General features: G+C 38.1%; 1 protein-coding gene across 5 annotated transcripts; it reads right to left on the bottom strand.

Annotated features, from left to right (window-relative positions):
* Positions 1-1,228: 1,228 nt before the first annotated feature.
* Positions 1,229-22,620, bottom strand: LOC106884024 (uncharacterized). Of its 5 annotated transcripts, XM_089362511.1 has the most exons (5): positions 22,104-22,620; positions 21,885-21,974; positions 16,555-16,689; positions 11,585-11,691; positions 1,241-4,276 (listed from the first exon to the last, which is right to left on the bottom strand). In XM_089362511.1, exon 5 carries the CDS (start codon positions 3,224-3,226, stop codon positions 1,373-1,375), a length of 1,854 nt encoding a protein of 617 aa, XP_089218637.1. In that variant the 5' UTR covers positions 3,227-4,276; positions 11,585-11,691; positions 16,555-16,689; positions 21,885-21,974; positions 22,104-22,620; the 3' UTR covers positions 1,241-1,372. The 5 variants fall into 5 exon arrangements, with proteins under 5 accessions (XP_014790684.1, XP_089218637.1, XP_014790685.1 ...); XM_014935199.3 differs by lacking the exon at positions 16,555-16,689 and having other exon boundaries at positions 1,246-4,276; positions 22,104-22,243; XM_014935198.3 differs by lacking the exon at positions 16,555-16,689 and having other exon boundaries at positions 1,229-4,276; positions 21,885-22,361.
* Positions 22,621-23,109: the final 489 nt, after the last annotated feature.

The raw sequence follows: 23,109 nt of genomic DNA, 5'->3' as shown, positions 1-23,109 counted from the left end.
GCTTATTATTTATGCAATGGCACTTGTGCAAAAGACATATTTGAGATTCACAGCTGGTCTGGGGCAAATGGGTACCAACTAATGATTGAAGATTTTGGCAGTCCTTATTCCAGTTTTGTGCTATCATTTCTCACATTATGTATATGTATGTATATGTGTGTGTATACATACATACATGCACACACACACACGAAGTACATTCATACACACACGAAACACATTCACATATAAAGACACACACAGATAATCCACTCTCTCTCTCTCTTAAATGCATGCATTAAAATTCATTCACATACACAACTAAAATATAAAAGTGACATTTAATTAATTAAAAAATCAAAACAATTTGCATGGTTACTAATTAATTTTGATGATTATTTTCCGTTTGTTTTCATTTTCTCAAGTCTTTAGCATTAACACAAAAATTAAAGCCTAGGAACACAGGTAAAAAAGAAGTTAAGTAATGGTAATTTCTTTTATTGGCATGGGTTCACAAATTTTGAGGGAAAGGGTGCAGAGTCACTCCCAGCAGTATCTGAATCCAGAACATAAAGGGATGTAACTAAATACTATTCATTAATTAAATTAATAATTTCTAACATAGGAACAAGAGCACAAATTTTGGAGGAGGATTCTGTCAACTAACTCAACCGTAGAATTCAACTGGAATTTTTTCTATCAACCCCAGTAGAATGTAGGGCCAAGTAAACTTTGATTTGACTTAGGCAGGATTTGAACCAAGAACATAAACAGACATAATTAAAAATACCATAAGGCATTTTTTTAACTGATTCTCTACCAATTTTAAGATCGACAACCATAGTAACAATAATACAAACAATAAACTGCAAATATTAATAACATAATGGAAAATTGACATTCAGGCATAAAAAGAAAAAAAGATATAACTACGGTGAATATATAAAAATTATATAAAAAAAATGAAACAAGCATTTTTGAATTTCTAAGGAATGTTGTTTTCACAGTTAAAACACAAGCAAAGGAAAAGGAAATTCACCAGATTTAGATATAATTTGCCCTCAGTTGCTAGTATATGAACATGTATGTATATTTGTATGAGTACACAGTTATGTGTGTATACTGACATGCTAATGAGATAATATATTTCTATGTATATAGGAACATACATGTGTTAGCAGATATTTTTATGTATATATGAACACTATATACATACATACATACATATATATATATATATATATATATATATATATATATATATATATATATATATATTTGATAGCATACATTTATATGTGCATATATGCATAAGTTTTGAGCAATAACAATGTATCTTGCTCATCGCACTTCAGGTGCGAAACTGATGTCCGGCAGAGAAAATATTTGAATTTCATGAATAGATTGCTTGCCACAGATGGTTCGTCACAGAAACAGGTGTGTAGTCTTTGATGTTTTTACAGGCAGGAGGTGTGGTTCCAGGTCGAGCAAAACTATTGTTACTCTCAACTACAAATGGTCCAGGAGGTGGAGGGAGAACAGCCACTGGTGATGCTAGACCAGAGCTGCCAGCTGGTAGAACTGTAGATGCAGCAACTGCTGAATGAGAATGCTGGTGTTGATGGTGGCTATGTTGCCTAGCATGTGTGCGCCTATGTCGCTGCAGTTTGTCAGTGCGAGCGAACAGCTTCCCACAAAACTCACAGCTGAATGGTTTCTCTCCTGAGTGGGTCCTTCGATGACATTGCAACGTATCACGTCGAGCAAATCTTTGGATGCACAGATCACACTGATAGGGTTTGTCGCCAGTGTGGGTTCGCTTGTGACATTGCAGGGTATCCCGGCGGGCAAACCGGCGGCCACAGACATCACACTCAAATGGCCTCTCACCAGAGTGTGTTCGCTTGTGACAAACAAGTTTATCCCGCTGGGCAAACTGCCTCTGGCAAAGATTGCAGTGGAATGGTTTTATGCCTGAATGAGTACGTTTGTGGCAAGTTAATTGATCCGATCGAGCAAATTTTTTAGGGCAGAGGTCACAGGCAAAAGGTTTCAGTCCAGTGTGAGTTCGTTTGTGACACAACAGTGTATCTCGTCTAGCAAACTGACCACTGCAAAGATCACAGTGATATGGTTTTTCACCCGAATGAGTCCGTTTGTGACATTGAAGTTTGTCCCGCCGGGCAAATTTTTTAGGGCAGACTTCACATTGAAATGGCTTTTCACCAGTGTGGGTTCGTTTGTGACATTGCAGGGTATCTCGACGAGCAAACTGCCCATTACAGATATCGCAACGGAAAGGCTTCTCACCAGTATGAGTCCTTTTATGACACTGCAATGCATCTCGACGGGCAAATTGATGTGGGCAAACATCACAGTGATATGGTTTCTCTTGATGAACATGTTGGTTGGATAGTTGCTGTTGTTGCTGCTGTTGTTGATGCTGCTGCTGCTGCTGTTGCTGTGATTGTTGATGTGGTGTGGTTACTGTTGAAATAGGTGATGGTGGTGGTGGAGGCTGTAATGATTGTTGTGGATGATTTTGGTGATGAGGATGAACAATGGGTGGTGATGACATGGGCTGGGAAGAGCAAGTTGATGAAGGGGGACATATATCGCAATGCTGGTGGTGGGATGTTGAATTGGAAGGTGAAGGTGTTGATGGAGAGGACGGCAGAAGAGGTGGCATGTGTGGAGGTGGACAGATATCGCAGTGAAAGTTGGAAACCTTGTCGAGATGCTGGTACTGGTTTATGTGTGCCTGGTGAGGTGACATTGATGGGCAGGCATCACAATGGAAAGGCTTGCTGATATTGCGAGAAGTGTGATGGGGGGAGGGCGATGATGAAGCAGTACCTTTTGGTTGATTTATCAGTGGTGAAGATGAGGATGAAGAGGAAGAGGAACTTGGAGATGGTAGAGGTAAAGGGGGGATTGGTGGTGCCATTGTTGGCATTGGAGGAGGTATTGATGATTGTGGCAAGGTTTTTCCCAATGAGAGAGGCTTGCCATAAATGTCCCAATAAGGTTTACTGACAGCAGTAGCACTATGTAACCGATTGTGCATATGCATGGAACTGCAGTTTGGTGGATAGGATTTTGGGTTACACATATTTCCATGGTATACTTTTTCTGAGTGCATGTGGGGCATTTTATGTATGGGTGGGGCATGACCAGCATTGCTGCAGGGAAGGAACTGCTTTTGACGCATGTTTTTCCCTCCACTATGTCCAAGATGACTTTCCATGACAATTTTACAAAGATTGTAATATTTAGTTAGAAATAAAAATTCAGTTTCATAACATTTATAATAAAGTTTCTAAAATCAAATTGGAAAAAATTCCAAAACAAGAAAATTTCTTCCTGTTTTTCTCTGAATATATATATGTCAGTCTATCTCACTCTTACATTAATATAACCATTAATTTCTCCCATTCTGTCAATCAATCAAACCTTTTAATGTATCTGTGTGTATGTATCTGAGGTTTTATCACTATCTTTTAAATATATGTATATGTGTGTATATTTGTCTGAATTTAGAAAAAGTACTCAATACAAAAGTAGAACATAAATATTTATAGTATAGCCGATTACTTTCTGTTACTAAATGTGAAACTGTGTATAGTAACAGAGATTAATCTCAGGCCAACAATAAATATGTGCATGTGTGTGTGCACATGTGAGTGTTTAAACAATGAGATAAATCAAATAAAACCAGATAAATTATTTAGTTCCATTTTTCCTAATTTAAAAAAAAAATGTTTCTTTTCCAATTTTTTTTTTGAACTTCTCAATAGAAATGAATTTTTCTGAATATCAAATAAGAATATTTCCTACAATGATTGTTTTTGCTTCCTTCAGTTTTGCTTCTTTGTAAGAATATAAATATTTTTTTTGTTGCTTAGCATGTTTTTTTTTTTTCTTGTTCAGAAGGATGTTTATTTTTTCCAACTGAAAAATCAAAGATCAAAAAGAAGAAAAAATTTAATACTTTTTAAATTTACAAAATAATTTGTAAATAACTCAACTATTTCTTTCTTTCTGTGTAATTTAAATTTTCATGAAAGCCAGTTCGAACCAGAATACATCAATCAAAGTATATCAATCTTTTTCAGCACAGCAGAGTTTGCAGAAATTGGATGTTTTTTTTGTTGTCGTTTTGTTTTTGCTTTGTCTTTATTTTAGATTATCTTTTTCTCAGTCCCTTCAAACATAGTAAATCGTTTCACACTCTTGAAAAGCATCCTCCGTAGAATAAGGGGTTTGATAATGATAGTTTTTCTGCAAAATGTAATATCTGAAAATATAAAACAGAAGAACTAAATCAAGATTTGATTTATATATTTGTAGTGAAGATAACAAGTATGTATATCTCTTATTCCACACACATTTTCTAACACTGTTAACATTATGTTACCAATTCAGCCAATCACTTATCTCATGCCCAGATCTATTCTTTCACCTTTAATATCTTTCTGCAATCTTTATGTAATCAAAATACAGAATATAGCAGTCTCAAATCTCTCTTGTCAGACTTGTATTTTTTTCTATTGAAACCTTGTTTCAAATTCTAATATTTAATGTCTTTTGGGCATTGAACTGACAGAATTGTTATCATGCTGGGCAAAACACCCAGTGGCACTTCATCTGTCTTTACGTTCTGAGTTCGGATTCCGCTGAGGTTGACTTTGTCTTTCATCTTTTCAGGGTTGATAAAAATAAGTACCAGTTGATTACTGGGGTCGATGTATGATTTACCCCCTTCCCCGAAATTGCTGGCTTTGTGCCAAAATTAGGAACCAATATCTAATGCTCTTCCTATTTTTAAAATGGTTGGATATGATGAGGGAGATATGATTGTTATTGCCTGCAGACTGAGTAACCACATAAAAAGCTCTTTCATTGACTCCATGACTAAAGTGATGGTTATAAGGGATGCTTTTCCAATTCCAAAAAATTCGAAGTCTTCAGCTTCTGACAGGCACCAATTAGTAAAAAATCCACATTTTTTTCTGTAAATATAACCATAGACCCTAACAAAGATCTCTAAGCTTACAAAAAGCCACAAATTTATAGATAAGAGCCACTGTAAATCAAATTGACACCAGTACATGTCTGCTACTTATTTTATCAATCTGGATGGGTGAAAAACAAAGACAAAAAAATATGGGATATGAACTCAGAATGTAAAAGAACATAGTTAAATGTTTCAAAATAATTAGTCTGGTATGCTACCATTGTTGTCATTTCATCCCCTTTAACAAACTAATAGATTTCTACAAATATTTATAGCAAATAATGTTTCTAGTGCTGCTGCTGTTTCTACTTTATGCTCTTGCTTGATGAAGCTGGGGTCATCCCAGGTTAGTGGTCCCAGAGACGTCATCATGCATAGAGCCAACCACGTCCAACAGTGCTCTTCATCACTGACAGTCCCATATCAGCCCTCTGCATCCTCTGGAGATGTTCCTTAATCACATCCAGCCATCTGGTCTTGGGCCTGCCACAAGGCCTCTTCCAGCCCACTGCTGCTGTGTCAAATGAGAGTAAAGCCCTGGTAGGATTGATCTAGTGAGAGACAGAGGACATGTCTGAACCAAAACATGTGATGGATAGCTATGAGGTGGGAGGCTGTGGGCTGATACATGTGTGCACACAGTTCTTTGTTGGAAACATGATGGTAATTTAGTAAATACTAGTAAATCATCATCATCATCATCATCATCGTTTAATGTCTGCTTTCCATGCTGGCATGGGTTAGACAGCTTGACTGAAGACTAGCAAGCCAGGGGGCTGCATCAGGCTCCAGTCTGATCTGGCTAGGTTTCTACAGCTGGATGCTCTTCCTAATGCTAACCACTCTGAGAGTGTAGTGGGTGCTTTTTACATACCACCAGCATGGGAGCCAGTCAGGTGGCATTGGCATTGACCATGCACGTATGGTGCTTTTTACGTGCCACCGGCACAGGAGCCAGTCTGGCAGCACTGGCATCGATCACACTCAAATGGTGCATTTTAAGTGCCAGTCAGGCAGTACTGGCATCAGCCATGACAACGATTTCATTTGACTCAACAGGTCTTCTCAAGCAGAGCACATTGCCCGACGATTGAAGGGAACTCTTAAATGGGCTGGTTATGTGACACTGGTATAGGCCAGGGTTACGATCTCACTTGGCTTGCCAGATCTTCTCAAGACCAGCATATCTTCAAGTCTCAGTCACTTGTCATTGCCTCTGTGAGACCTAACATTTGAAGGTCATGCTTCACCACCTCATCCCAGGTCTTCCTGGATCCTGTAGTAGTCTGTAGCTAAATAGTTGAATGATCTATCTTGCAAGAAGTTTTATAGAGAATTCTCCCTTTACTAAGTTTCTTGAAGCATCTGTATCATGAGATGTAATTCTTAATTATTCAAGAAGCTTCGCGTTTCACTTGGATGTTTCTAGAATGTCTAGTGTTCCATTAATAAAAACAGCTTGCTTACCCTGCTCTTTGCTTCTCAGTTGATTAGACTCAGAGCCATTCATGTCGTTGCTATGCACATCTATTTCTCTATGCCACAGGGCTGAAAACCACCATGTAGCTGTTATTTCTACATTTCCTATTTCTGAACTTTCTTGCATAGATTACTTCATTCAACTAGATTCTACATTTTGATTATGTATCATCATTGACCAGTAAATAAAATATATTTTTATGTAGTAAATATATAGTTCTTAAATTTATACTTCTTCTCTGTAAGAATTCTTGTAATAATATACATGCAGCCATATCAATACTTGATACTGAACATGTATTATCACTATAACCTTTTCCACAGGTTCCCTCCACTGTTAGAGTGTGACACTTTTTCACACAGCTGTCCTTATTCATACGTAACACATGACCATACCAGCACAGTCGTCTCTCTTGCACACCACATCTGATGCTTCTTATGCCCAACTTTTCTCTCAGGGTGCTTACACTGTCTAGTATGCACCCTGACATTACATATCCAGCGGAGCATACTAGCTTCATTTCTTTCAAGCCTATGCATGTCCTCAGCAGTCACAGCCCATGTTTCACTGCTGTGTAGCATGGCTGTTCGCACACACAGGCATCATACAACCAGCCTTTCACTTTGAGCGAGAGGCCCTTTGTTACCAGCAGAGGTAGGAGCTCTCTGAACTTTACCCAGGCTATTCTTATTCTAGCATCTATGCTCTCAGAGCATCCACTTCTGCTACTGACTTGCTCACCTATGTAATGGAAGCTATCAATTATTTCTAGTTTTTTCCCCTGGCATCTGATGGAAGCTGTTTTCTGCACATTTCCACTGTTTATTGCCCCTGTACATCTGTCACACACAAAAACTATCTTCCCAGTAAACCTTCCTTTGATATTGCTGCACCTCTTATGTGTCCATAGCTTGCACTGGGTACATCTTATGGAGTTTCTACCTATGCCTTTTCTACAGATCAAGCAGGGCCATCTATCTGAAGGGAATTGTGATTTGCCTGCCTTCCTGCTTGCTAAAACTTTGGTTTTTGCTAGATTGACTATAAGGACCTTTAATTCTAGACCTTGTTTCCACACCTGAAACTTCTCTAGTTCTGGTAGTGACTCAGCTATTAGAGCAAGGTCATCAGCATAGAGGAGCTCCCAGGGGCATCCTGTCTTAAATTCCTCTGTTATTGCTTGGAGGACTATGATGAATAAGAGGGGGCTGAGGACTGATCCTTGGTGGACCCCTACTCTTACCTGGGATTCTTCACTATACTCGTTGCCAACCCTCACTTTATTGACAGCGTCCCTGTACATGGCTTGTACAACTCTCACTAACCACTCATTTATCCCTAGTTTCCGCATTGACCACCAGATAAGGGATTGGGGGACCCTGTTGAAGGCTTTCTCCGTGTCAACGAAAGCCAAGTACAGAGGGTTATCTTTAGCTAGCAATTTCTCCTGCAGTTGTTTTACCAGAAATATAGCATCAGTGGTGCTTCTCCCTGGCACAGACCCAAACTGCATCTCGTCTAAACTAATTCTCTCCCTAATTAGTTGGGCTATGACCCTCTCCATGACTTTCATCACCTGATCCAACAATTTGATACCTCTGTAATTATTCCTATCTAATGCGTCACCTTTACTGTTTTAGCAGTTGACTATGGTGCTGCAACACCAGTCATTGGGTATGACTCCTTCATGTACCAACTGGTTGACTATGTGGGTAACTAGACTATAGCCTACACTGCCAGATATTTTAAGTATCTCTGCAGTGATACCTGATGGGCCAGGGGCTTTCCCTGTCTTCATACCCTTAATTGCTTTATCTACCAAGGTACTGTCAATTCGGATAGCTGGTCCCTCTGTTGGGTCGACATTTGGCAGACTCTCTTTCTCTCATTTATTCTCTTCATTTAGTAACCTTTCATAGTTTCATAGTGGCGTATCTAGGTTTCTCTCTTTGCAGCATCATTAAATGCAAGTGAGCCATCATCCATGCAGGCACATTTCTCTCTCACACACTGTCTTGCAACACGAAACACTTCAAGTCTTTGGTCCTCACAATGCAGAACATTAGCAAACTTTTTCTTATCTGCTTCCCCTCTGGCTAAATAAACCTGTCTCCTAGCTTCTTTTCTGGCGATCTGATACAGTTCCCTGCTACCACTGCTCTTCCAGTCCTTCCATGCCTATTTCTTTTCCCTAATGGCTTTGTCAACTACATTGTTCCATTACCATGTTACCTTAGGTTGAGTGGGAACTTTGCACTATCCAAAGATCTGGTCAGCACCCTCAACAGGTTGTCCTGCAGGAACCTCCAGTTGTCTTCCACATTATTTGATGCTATATCCTCCTCTTTTTCATCAAAACCTCCTCAAGAAAATGGGTCATTGAAATAAAAATACATTCAAAGTTGTTGCAAGTGCTACTAAATGTTAGATTATATTTCTCATGAAGTGATGATTTTTTCAATAAGTCAAGAATATATTTTGTATGGTATTTAGTATACCTTTCTTTGTCCTTGCTATCTTAACGTCACTGTCCACTCTGAGTTATTTCTCTTACTTCATTTTCGATATAATTATGCAAATTATCCTAAGTCATACACATGTTTTGTATATAGGCATGGCTGTGTGGTAAAAAATTTACTTTCCAACCACATGGCTCCAGGTTCAATCCCACTGTATGGTAACTTGAGCAAGAGTTTTTTACTATAGCCCTGGGTTGACTAAAGCCTTGTCAGTAGATATGGTAGGTGGAAACCAAAAGAAGCTTGTATAAATATATCTTTGCGTTTGCCCTCTACCACTGCTTGACAATTGGTGTTGGTTTCTTTACATCCCCGTAGCTTAAAAGCTCCATGAAAGAGACTGAAAGAATAAGTATCAAGCTTTCAAAAGTAAGTACTGGAATCAATTTGACTAAAACACTCCAAAGTGGCAACCCTACTCAAACAAGTAAAAGATTATATATATATATATATATATATATATATATATATATATATATATATACACATATATTTAACTGGCCAAAATGTTGAAGTCACAACAAAAGATGAGGACAAATATCCGTCAAATGTAAATAACAATATTCTTGTTTAAGAATAATTAATTAGTAATCTATAAAAGTATAGAGTAACCCATCAGATTAATGTAAAATTATTGTTTTTATTATAACTGAACATAAACACAAATATTATAATATACATATATAGCTGGCTGAAAGACTGATGAAGACAGGTTCTGGTGATAAAAGTAAATATTGATTTAGTGTTCTACAAAAGTTTCAAGTTCAGCATTTTTGTGAGTCTGGAAGTCCTGCATTCCTGCGTAAATATGTATACATACAGTAAAACCCAGATTAGCATAATTAATCTATTCTCCATAAATGCTAATCAAAAATGTTATAAAATTTGCAGTAATTGGATAAATACTTGCTTAAATCTTGGCTGTATTTTTTTTTGCCATATATCAAAATAATTTAATCCCCAGGCTATCTCACTTATATTTTGTGACTTATGAGAAATGATGAAAGTCATATTTTTACTATTGAAAATGCCATACTATTTACAAACTGGACACATTAGTGCACTCTTAGCTAAATAATGGTCTAGGTGTCACAGGAAGGCAACATCAGTAACACTTCATCCGGGCACAAAATGAGGTTAATTATCTTTATCAACTTGGCTATAACTGTTTCTCTTATGCATCTCTGTTGCTCTTTAAACATTTTCATACCCAGTAATTGGCATAACAGCCAGTTATTGAGTATGAAGCTTTCTTGTACTGCCTGACTGACTAAGCAGGTGACTAGCCTGTATCTAACTCCTCCAAACTTTTTTAGCATCTCAGTTGTAATTCTTGATGGACCAGGTACTTCCATGCTTTCATTTGCTTAAATGCTTTATCTACAATACTGCTATCAACCTGGCTGGTAGGTCCTTCCGTTACATCTATTTAAGGTAGACTCTCTCTCATGCATTCTCTGAATTCAACAGCCTCTCACAGAAACACATTCATGCCATTTTCTTTTTGATGTCATTAAGAGTAACTGTGCTGTTATCATTTCATACACACTACTCTCCAATGATGTCTTGGTTTCCACAAGCACACAGCAAAGCAATTCAAAATACTTCATGCCTCTGACACTTTTCTTTCTGCCTCTTCCTTTGCAAGGTATATCTGCCATATTGTAATTTTATATTGCACTCTGCTTTCCCTTTCTTTCACTCTTTCTAAGCCTGTCTCTAAATGTTTACAGTTCTAGTTACAGTACTATTTTACCACTACTTCACCTTGCACCATCCACAGAACAAGTCTGCAGCCTGCAGCACCTTCCCACACAAGCTCCCAGTTTTCCTCAGAATCAGTAGCCAATATTTTTTCACCTTCCATATCTTCCTCCTCTGAATTAACTTTCCTTTTTCAGTCTTATTAAGTCAGAAACCATTGATATGTATTGGGTTGAACAGTTTTCACCAGGAAAAATTTAGCATTTGCACTGCCTGTCCCAATCCTGAGTGAGAAAAAAATCTATCAGGATTGTGCATTTATTATTTGGGAGGTGATTAGGGTGGCCGTCAGTTTCTTGAAGTTTGTACTGTAAATGGTTAGATCTCTTGCCTGAGAGCGTTCCAGGATCCTTGATCTTTCCTTATTCTTTGTATTGTAAATATAATTTCCACTTATGTCAGAGAAATCCTCTCGCTGTTGTCCAACATGTCCATTAAAGTTGCCAGCCATAATAATGAGTCACTATCATTTGTTATGCAGTTTATCTGCAAAAGGGTTTCATAAAAATGTAATCCGTTGGTTCATCTGTCAGTCCTGACTGTTATTCAAATGCAGAGATGTCATCACTGAGTTATTTATAACAAACCTAAGCTTAATTATCCTATCATATATTCTGACCTCCTCAATTACTTTATCTATTCATTTGTTTGCTCACAATATACTCACTCCACCTATCTCATTGCAGTTTCCTACCCAGAGGAGTTTGTATCTCTATTCCTTGTCCATGATGAGTCTGGCTGAGGCAACCTTCTACTTTATTTCTTGCACACAATACACAGCTACTCATCTTTGTTCCAGTATCACCACAATCTCTCCTGACCTACCTTTCATTGTGTCAATATTGATGGTAGCAATCCTAATGATGTTGACCAGACAGGAAGAGTAGAGGCATCCATTGGTGATTCAATTTGATGGTATCTGTTTTCAGCAACTGAAAAGAAAGAAAAAAAAGTTTGTGTGATTTTATGGTTTCACTGAAATACTTCACACTCATGGTCAGATGTTTCTACCTTACGAGGATTTGCTATTGTTCTTCAAATGAACTGCAACAAACATTTATAAACTTCCTAAGTTGTGTAAATACTAACCACTTGGCATGTATTAAGTAACAAGGAGAAGGATAGGCTTTGTTATAAAATGTACCTGTGATCATCGGAGCTTTGAGGATAATACTAAATGGTACTCTTAAATACCAACGTCAAATATCAGTAAACCCCAAAACATCAGAACTACAAAAAAAAAAAACTGTTCCCATTTCTTAGGATATTGGCCACATCCTAAGAAAATTGCTATCAACCTAAGAATATCTGAATTCTTTAAAGTCTTTCAAAATTGCAAATATTACAATTTGTGAATGAAATCTTAATTCTCAGTATTTGGCCTCCTTTCTCTGCAATATATCATTGCTTCTCATTAATAATACTGATAAATAACACTCATAGTAAAAAGTCCAATTTGCTGTTACTTGAGATCTTTGGGTCAGACTCAGAATGATTTGTATAAAACAAAGCAACAATAACAATTATAATAATAATGGTTTCAAATTTTGGCACAAGGCCAGCAATTTCTGGGGAAGGCTATGTCGGTTACATTGACCTCAGTACTCAACTGGTACTTATTTTATTGCCCCTGAAGAGATGAAAGACAAAGTTGACCCCGGCAGAATTTGAACTCAGAATGCAAAGACAGATGAAATGCTCAGCAGCATTTTGCCTGACATGCTAACACTACCCTAAACAACAACAACTACAACAACAATAATAATAATAATAATAATAATAATTCATTCTTTCATTAGCCACAAGGGCTCAAAAAATCCACGGGTGCCTGATCAATCTCCTTTAAATTTTTCACAGTGCACGCTCAAAATTGGTTCTTTCCCACTGGTCATTCTTCCAACATTCACCCATCTTTCAACAAACTTGCTACAAGGAAACACTTCCCTCTCCACCCTCAACTTCCTTTTCAAGTGAAACTTGAAAAAGTTAATGAGGGCTTGGCCAAAGAGGAAAGTGTCCGTCTTTAGCCCTTTAAATAAAAATTGCCTGCCCCTCCTAACCAAAAGAGGGCAGTGGGGAAATCTTCCCAATGGGTTTAGCTGACAGCTGGATCTGTCCTACACACAACAGCAGGTGTTTGACATAAACCCACAGGTCAGTAATACTTGGGCACTGGACTAGGGCATGCAGAACGGTTTCATCATTCTGGGTGCACCTTGGGCAGGCCCAGCTGATGGCACTTCTGTGCCTGTAAAGCTTATCCCGAACAGGCAGCGCCCCTCGGTAGCACTGCCAGGCAAGGGATTTCTGGAAGTTATCCATAGGCCCAGGCCCAAAAGTTCCCTGAAACAGACCAGTTTGTTCATCTTCATCGACACCCAGAGTTTTCCCGAGAACATTGTCGTACTTTCCCTCCACTAGCCCTCTACAGAACGTTAGAGTGGAACTACCACTGACTGCATTGCCTGCCCAGCAGAGGGCTGTGACCGCTTGATGGCACTTGAGGTGCCAAGTACTCCTCCTCAGTCTACGCCTAATCTAGGATTGCAGCTCAGTCAAAGAGAGGAGCTGAGGAAAAGCATGCCTGACAAACGGTGACCACACCTGCTCATGGTCAAGGAAACGCTGGAGATGCCGCAACCTCAGCACATGTCTGCGCATCAATAACCACAGCATGCCTAGCCCTCCATTCAGTGGCTGTTGACAGCAGATGGAGCGCCTGACCAGTGGAATGCGTCCCTACCACAGAAAGCGGAAGAGTAAGTGCAGCAGCTAGGTCAACCAGCAAATGGGGCAAGGGATGACAGTCAAGCGGTAATAGATGATGGATGCGATGTATGCATTCACCACCTCTGCTAGACCATTCAGGGACAGCTTCCTCTCAGCCCATTTCTGGGTGACATTGGCCACCCTGCTCATCACCTCGTCTCAGTTCTTCTCCACCTGAAGGTCTGGACCAAACCAGACTCTGAGCAACTTAATGGGACCATCTGTTCAGAAATAATTAAAATAATAAGTGAATGTAGCATGCAGGCACAGAAAGAATACAAGAAAAGACATGACAATCTAGGAAGAGCAATGTAGAAAGCTAGGATTTGAACATACTGATAAATGGTATGAACATGAACCTAGTAAAGTACTAGAAAGTAAGAAATACAAGATGTTGTGGGACTTTAACATTCAGACTGACAGAATAATAGGAGCTAGAAGGCCTGATTTGATAGTAGTAGATGAATAGAAAGTGTCAGCTAATTGACTTTACAGTCCCAAATGATGAGAAAATCAATATGAGAGGTATAGAGAAAATAGCAAAGTATTAGGACCTAGCTATAGAATTACAGAGACTATGGAATGTGCAGATAAAATGTATCCTAGTAGTTATAGGTGCATTGTGGACTATCCCTAAAGATCTGAACAGATGGATAGAAGAAATAGGCATAAAACCCAGTTTAGTAAAGCTGCAGAAAACACTGTTATTAGGGACAGCTAGGATACTTAGGAGGGTTCTTGACATCTAAGGCAACTTGTTGTAACCCAATAGAAGGATTCTTGGCATGTAAGGATACTTGTAGCCTGATGTTAGGATTCTTTTCTTTTCCAACAATCTAATCTGTTGAGTGTATATGAATAGTAATAATAACAATAACAACAACAACAACAGTGTTATTAGGGACAGCTAGGATACTTAGGAGAGTTTTTGACATCTAAAGAAGAAGAAGAAGAAGTTGAAGAATAATAATTGGCACTGCATGTACATTATGTGGAGCACTAACACTGTAAATTTTATAGTTCTATAGAATTTCAATGTTAATTTAAAATTCAATAGAACTGCTATTATCAGGGAAATTGCTATGCTTGACATACAGCAAAAGTGTAGGCAGAAATTCCACATACACACATATGTTATATTATAGTATACATCCAAGGTAAACAATTGATGCATAAGAAGTGAAGCAGGATCCCAGAAAGATAGACTTCAAATGTGACAGGTGCACAAGAGTGCAAAATAAAATTCATTTGAATACAAAATAAATACATTCGAATACCCACAAGTTTTCTTAGAAGCAGTAGATAGCTTCTGCTACATTAGGGACCTAATTTACAGTGGGGTAAGATGATCTGTAACTGTAGTAACATCATCATTATCATCATTTAATATTCACTTTCTGGCATACTTTGAAATATGAACATTGTAGTTCATATTTTAAAAAAAACAACAAAAAAAAAAACAACCTAACAAGCTGGTTCCTACAAATTACATAATAATGTTACTTAAAGATTGGTGAAACAGATGTAGGAATGAATATTTTGAAATATCATTGTTTTCTGTTGTCCTTTAACTCTTTAGCATTCAAGTTACCCAGTTAAATGTAATCTTTATTTATTCGCATTGTTTCGAATTAATCACAGAGTAAGAGGTTGGATCTGGTCAGTTTAAATGCTAAAGAGTTAAAAGTATTTTGCTCTGTTAGCCTATTTCACAGTATATGCAACACTGTACATGGATGTGCATTTTACATGAGAGTAGGAGTTTAACATGGTAAATTATTCTGATCTCTAACATTACTGATTATTTGTTGTGTGTAGACAGCACATCATGTTGTATATATGTGTATATTTATATATACATCATCAACATCATTTAATTTCTTTTGTCCATGCTGGCATCGGTTGGATGGTTTGATTAGAGCTGACAGGTTGGGGAGCAGCACCAGACTCCAGGCTGATTTGGCATGGTTTCTATGACTGGATGCCCTTTCTTATGCCAACCACTTTACAGAGTGTGCTGGGTGCTTTTATGTGGCTCCACATCAGTACTTTATGTGGTGCTGCATGGGAGCTTTTAGATGGTATTGCGTGGGTGGTTTTATGTAGCACTGTATTGGTGCTTTTACATGGTACTGCATGGGCAATTTTATGTGGCACCACCATGAATGCTTTTTACGTGGCACCAACCCAGGACTCTTGCAGGTCAATCCTCACCACCAGGGGGACTAGTCTTAACTCTTTTGCTGCAGAGTATGGGTCTTCTTGAGTACAGCAAGATGCCAGGCATCTCAGTCCTTTGTCATCTCACCTGAAAGTTTCAGTGTTCTCAGGTTGTTTTTTAGCACATTGTCCCATGTCTTCCTGGGTCTTGCACTTCCGCATGTTCCTTCTACTTTGAGAGATCAGCACTTCTTTAGGGAGCTGTTGGCATCCATCAGTATCACATGACCAAGCCAGTGCAGTCTTCTGTCTTGCACACATCAACTAATTCCTCTTATGCTTAACTTCTCTCTTAAAGCACTAGCAGTCTGCTGAACATGTACACTCACATTACACATCCAGTGGAGTATACTAGACTCATTTCTTTCTAACCTTTGCATATCCTCTGCATTCAGAGCACACATTTCATGTAGAATTACTGTCCATATACATCCATCATACAATTTTCCTTTCACTCAGAGAAACTTTTCATACCCAAAAAAGGTAACAGCTCTCTGAATTTCCTCTATCATATTCTTATTCTAGCTATCACATTCTCTATGCATCACCCCCACTACTGATTTGGTCCCCTAAGTAGCAGAAATTATCTACTACCTCTAATGAGCCACCAGGGTATTTGAGAGAATCAATTTCTCGAGTCTCTATAGTTTTTATGGATCCTGGGCATCTTTCACATACAGAGACTATCTTCTCTGATAATCTTCCTATTAATCCACTGCACCTCTTGTGTGTACATAGCTTACACTGAGTACACTGTATGGAGATCCTGCTTACACCTCTCCTACAAATTGAACAGGGCTGCTTACCTGAAGGGGATAGTAGGGTCCTGTCAGTTTTCTTGCTTACTAGGACTTTAGTCTCTGCTAAGTTAACCTAAAGGCCCTTAGATTCCAGGTCTTGCTTCTACAACTGGAATTTCTCTTCTAGCTCTGATATGGAATCTGCAATGAGGGTAAGATCATCAGCTTGTAGTAGTTCTCAGAAGCTGTAGGTCTTGAATTCTTTTGTTATGGCCTGGAGGACAATGATGAAAAGGAAGGGACTAAGGAATGAGCCTTGATGAAACCCTACCTACACACAAAATTCTCCACTGGACTCATGGTTAACTCTCACCTTACTTACAGTGTATCTGTACATGGCCTGTACAGCTTTCACCAGCCACTCTTCTATCCCTAGTCTCCTCAGTGCCCACCATATCACACAGTAGGGTATTCTGTCGAAGGCTTTCTCTAGATCATATATATATATATATAATGTACATGCATGTATTGGTGACTATATAATTACATAGATTATATACCTATACATGTGTGCATTTGTGAATGTGAATATATAAGTAGCACTACTGATGAGCTTTAATTTCAAGCGAAAATGGCTTGACAATTTAGTACCCTTGCTTGCTATGGGGTGGTTAATTCCCCTGTGAGCACATAGACTTGTGCTATGCTTGTGGCTATAAGGGTCTTTGACACTTATTTCTAGCAATATAGGTGCTATAATGCACCTTCAATCACTTATTAGTGATAACTGAATTTTTCCCTTTTGGTTTTATATTGTGTCTAGTCACCTTTATTATTTTGTAATTTTCACATAATCATTTGCTGAATCACCCTTTGATTCCTATGCTAAAATCTATATACTGACAGGTTGGATCTGACTTAACTATAAACGATAGAGTAATAGTACTACAGATGAACTTTAATTTCAAGCAAAATTGGCTTTCCAATTTAGTACCCTCGCTCATTATGGGGTGGTTAACTCATCTGCCATTACATAGACATGTGCTATGTTTGTGGCTATAAGGGTTTTTGACTATTATTTCTAGCAATGTAGATGCTATAATGCACTCTCAGTCACTTTTAGTGACAACTGAATTCTTCCTTTTTGGTTTTACATTGCATCTAGCCACCTATATTATTTTATGTATGATGATATGTACACCACAGACATATATTTGGATATATATACACACACACACACAGATACACATATGAATATAATTATGTGTAAAAGAAAACAAAGCCACTGTGTGGCACCTTGGGCAAGTGTCTTCTATTATAGCCTCGGGCCGACCAAAGCCTTGTGAGTGGATTTGGTAGACAGAAACTGAAAGAAGCCCATCGTATATATATGTATATATATATATATATATATATACCCGTCAGAGTGTAAGTATCTTGAGAGAAAAGCTGAACATTAGAAGCATCAGTTGTGGCGTGCAAGAGAGACGATTGCGCTGGTATGGACATGTGGTGAGAATGGAGGAGGATAGCTGCGTGAAAAAGTGCCACACCCTAACAGTTGAGGGAACCCGTGGAAGAGGTAGGCCCAGGAAGACCTGGGCTGAGGTGGTGAGGCAAGACCTTCGTACATTGGGCCTCACCGAGGCGATGACTACGGACCGAGACCTTTGGAAATGGGCTGTGCGTGAGAAGACCCGGCAAGCCAAGTAAGATCGTTGCCAGTGCCCCTGGACTGGTTCTTGTGCGGGTGGCACATGAGATGCACCATTTTGAGCGTGGCCGTTGCCAGTACCGCCTGACTGGCTCCTGTAGGATTTTCGAGCGAGATCGTTGCCAGTGCCCCTGGACTGGCTTGTGCGGGTGGCACATAAAAGACACCATTTCGAGCGTGGCCGTTTTCGTGCGGGTGACACGTAAAAGCACCCACTACACTCTCTGAGTGGTTGGCGTTAGGAAGGGCATCCAGCTGTAGAAACTCTGCCAAATCAGACTGGAGCCTGGTGTTGCCATCCGGTTTCACCAGTCCTCAGTCAAATCGTCCAACCCATGCTAGCATGGAAAGCGGACGTTAAACGATGATGATGATGATGATGATATATATATATATATATATATATATGTATGCATGTGTATATGTTTGTGTGTCTGTGTTTGTTCCCCCAACATCACTTGACAACTGATGGTGGTGTGTTTGTGTCCCTGTAACTTAGCAGTTCGGCAAAAGAGACCAACAGAATAAGCACTAGGCTTACAAAGAATAAGTCCTGGGGTCAATTTGCTCGACTAAAGGCGGTGCTCCAGCATGGCCACAGTCAAATGACTGAAACAAATAAAAGAGTAAAGCCATCACTTGCAAGTGAGTATAATCTGATAGCAGGTACCATGCTTTTGTTAACACTTAAGGTGCCTATGTAATAGTTCTGAGTAGAGGCACTGTCTTGGCTCTCCTACTCAGCAGACCACTGAAGGTGAGAAAGATAGACCACCACAAAGCTGGTCCATGTTTTCAGCTGAGTAGACCAACACTAAGTGAAATGATATTCATTACTCAAGGACACAATATACAAAGCCAGTAGTCAAACCCACATCGTTATGATCATGAGACCAACACTCTAACCAATAGGTAATGTGCTTTCACATACAGTATTCCCATGCCATATTGAGGCTCACCTATTTTGGTTTATTATTTAAGCTTACATTGATTTCTCTGTGGTGTTGTTTTGCATTTATAATAAAATGAATATATACAAATTATAAAAATAATAAAAAATATATATAGTGCAGTACTGTTTCTACTTCGCAGATTTTCACCTATTGTGGGGGGGTTTTGGAATGTAACACCTGCGATAGTCAAGGGATTACTGTATACATATATTTGTGTCTCAGTGTATATACCATCATCATCATTTTTACATCCATACTCATATGAGATGGACAGCTCACTCTGATCTGTATCTGCTTCTGTTCAGAGTTACTGTCCTGCTAGACAGGTCAAAAGCCCATGTCTAGTTCAACACATTCCATTTTTGGCTTGGTTTCTAGGGCTGGATGTCCTTCCTGACATTACTAACTTTACAGAGTATATTGCAGCATTTTATCATGACACCAGCACTAGAGAAGATGTCACATCTTCTGACAGATTAAAGAGTCTCCTCAAATCTATATTGTGTCTGCTCATTCACTAACCACTTTTACAGTGCACAAGTTCATTTTAGTGTGGCATCAGCACCATTGATGTTGCATAGTGCCCCATAAGACTAAAGAATCCCGATGAATCCTTGGAGTCTCTATTCATTCAAGGAAACATTATCAGAAAAGTTGAATAAAAGAAGGACTGATAACTAAAGAACAAGAGTAAGTGGGTTAAGAGAGTAAAAGTAAGATAAGGGAAACAGTTGAAAGGATGCTAGGGTGAGTAATGGAAGAGACTGAATACTGAAGTGAGAGTATGGCAGGAGAAAACAGAGTGATAGTTCAGTGGATAGGAGGGAAACAAGATGAGTGGAGGTGAATGGAGAGAGGAATATCAGAGAGATTAGTGATAGAGAGACGAGACAGTAAGGAACACATATTGGGAGCAGCAGATAGAAGCTTAGCAAGGTTATGTCAAGCATATGTCTGTACAAAGGCAGCATGTGAAAGCTAAATTGGGTAATATAGATATGTATCCCTCCCACCCTCCAACACTACCATTATTTTAATGTTCCTTATGCCATGCCTGCAAGAGTAGGTGAATTTTATCCAGTACTGTACGTTGCCAGTCATCATGAACCTTTGCATGAGATGCAGCATCCTGAGATTAGTCTTCACTACTTCATACTTAGACTTTCTATGTCTCCCTCATGTAAAGGTTCCATCAATTTTGAATGATCATCACCTTTTTATGTAGTTACCATCTTCATGTGCATTGTATATCCATACTGTGATGAAAATCCAGGCTGTCTTGGAAGTGAAAGCTGCCCAGATGTTGATATTAATGTGGAAATTTTCAAATAATCCCTTCAGAAAGTGCTTCAGCTGTTTCCTCTAGCAGGATGAAGCATATTTGCTTTGAGAGTTGGTTGTCTTCCATTCGAAGCACATGTCTTGTTCACTGACAGGTTACTAGGTCGATAGGTGACTGAATGTCAGACAGATAAAGAAATTGTAATTTACAGAGAACATGCTCAACTTTAAACTGCAGAAAAATGAAGATCATCACAAGAAAAAGTTACTGCTTGATATGAATTGGAGAGGAAACAAGAAATGCAAGAAGCAAGAGGGCCTCCAAGTAAAAAGAACTGAAACAAGACAAAACGAAACACAAAAGGAAAATGGAGAAAGGCTCAAAGCAAAAAAGTTTAAAATTATTGAAAGACAGATAAACCTGTCAACTTTGACTGTAAGCACTAGGTTGTGTGTGTGTGTGTGTGTGTGTGTGTGTGTGTGTGTGTGTGTGTGTGTGTGTGTGTGTGTACTGGCACTACTTATCACATGCATGTATTATGTTCATGTTTCCCAAGTAAAATTGTTAAAGCATTATATCACACCAAATTAATTTTTTATTGTTTTATCATGTATTTGTTAGTATAACTAACTGATGAAATAGGTTTGATTTTTTATGCTGAGAGATAAGCTGAGAGCAATCATGGAATAGCGATTATCATTTTTACTTCAACAGAATTTCTTCAATTTATTAGTTTCACTTTTGCTTGCTTATTTATTTCAAAGATTAGTTCCAAAATATTCAAATGATTTGCAGTTGAAAAATATAAAAGTAGTTCTATATTTACAGTAAAATTCACATATTAGTATGGTAGTGTCTGATACTGATCCAACATTTTTTGGGCTATTAATGAGCAATATTTCCTGCAGTGTTTGTTTAAAATATTTATTGTCAGATCATTGCTATCACTTTCTTTGCGAAATCGAAGAAATGCTGAAGTCTTTGGAAGTGAACAAGGTACGCTATTCACTGTACGCAGAGCTGAATTTTGTTGTTTCAAATAGACAAATTAATATTAGATTGCTCGGATTCTGACTTTTTATTTGTGTGAAGGCTCTCGAAGACCATAGATTGCTACGAGCTTGACCGCGATCAAGTGTAGGCTAGAAATATTTGATTTCGATGCTAAAACTCTTGGAAATGTATGTATGTGTGTGTGTGTGTGTGTGTGTGAGAGAGAGAGAGAGAGGAACAGGTGGAGGAGTTGGGTGAATAGCTGGATATATGAAAAGATATATAAAAAAAATTGTGAATAAATAGAACAGGAATGGATGGACGGTCATTTAGTAAAATAAGATGTGTAGAGATAGACAAGTGGTAACTTAATTATAGATTAATAAATTTCTAGTTAGTTAATTAGTTAGCTAGTTAACTAGATAGTTAGTTAATTAGTCACATTAGATCTTACCAGTTTTATCCATGTTCTTGAAGTTTTGAACCGAGATCCGTTGTAGACAATTGGCATTTCAATAACATTACTTGGCGAGAGTATTAGTAACTAAACAGAATGAATATATAATAAATAACTAAGCAACGATTTAACCTTCTTTTTTTTATATATAATATAGCGCAAGTAGATTACAAGGCATATATCAAGATTGTAAAGGTAAACAAATGATTGACTTACACTAATAAATCATCTTACTTTTAAAGGGAAGTTGGCGGTAAAAACTTGACAAGTCTTTTTAATGAATCTTTTGCTCTCCTACTAATCCAGCAAACACAAATTTATAGTAATAGAATAAGAGACTAAACAGATGCAATTCGTTCTGTGTTGCTTAATTAATTTATAGTTCCATTTTGGTAAAATAGATCTAATTATGATTGGATCACAAGGACATTGTCTACTGCTGTTGCATCTTGTAGGTTTCGGTGTTGCCGGTGTATTTCCCTTGTTGTCAAACAACCCGATTCTCACATATTTGTTAATTTGGTTATACTAAAGAAACAAAATATACCGTGTTTATTGCATCTTAATAAAAACAAAATTTGAATTATGCTATTGAGCAGATAGAGCGACAATTAGAAGTAAGGGATCATCCATAAAGTCATTTGCTTCCTCTTTCTGCATAAAATGTATCCCTCAATTCTTTTGGACTCCTCACCATATTACCATTTGTCTTAATTATCTAAATTCGCACTGTAGGCCGATACGAATTATTTCCCTTAGCTCATTTTTCTAACGATTTTATTTGTTCACGGACTTTCCTAAATCTGTTTAAATTGGGATTGGAGGAGAAATATTCTATTTCTTCCCTTCGTTTTGAGAGGACCCGATATCTAGAATTATAGCCAACTTGGTATAGGTATAGAATAGCATCAGGAAAAGTAAAAGCTGTATGACGTATCGAATTTGTTTTTTAAAATTATGGTATAACAACATATAAAGCATGAAGATTTCATTAAAAGAAAATTTGTCAATATTTGTTAAGTCTCTGACAATTGTAAATAATCTCTAAAGAAAAGTTTGCCTGAGAACGTCGTTTCTAGCGTGTACTGTACTATGGACACGACAATGAACCAAGTATCTCTCTTACCCGACACAACAAAACTCGATATGAACAACAGACAAAAAAAAAAAAAGAAAAGAAAAAGAAAAAAGATGGACATCGAGTATTTAGTACCAGCTTCTT

Source organism: Octopus bimaculoides, chromosome 14 (assembly GCF_046866305.1).
Source record: "Octopus bimaculoides isolate indiv1 chromosome 14, ASM4686630v1, whole genome shotgun sequence".
Classification (NCBI taxonomy): Eukaryota; Metazoa; Mollusca; class Cephalopoda; order Octopoda; family Octopodidae; genus Octopus; species Octopus bimaculoides.
Note: the sequence above shows the minus strand (reverse complement) of the source record. Positions and strands in the feature narration are given on the sequence as shown.

Coding starts and splice junctions, on each gene's coding strand:
- LOC106884024 (XM_089362511.1), bottom strand. CDS start 3,226: ATGGAAAGTCATCTTGGACATAGTGGAGGGAAAAACATGCGTCAAAAG.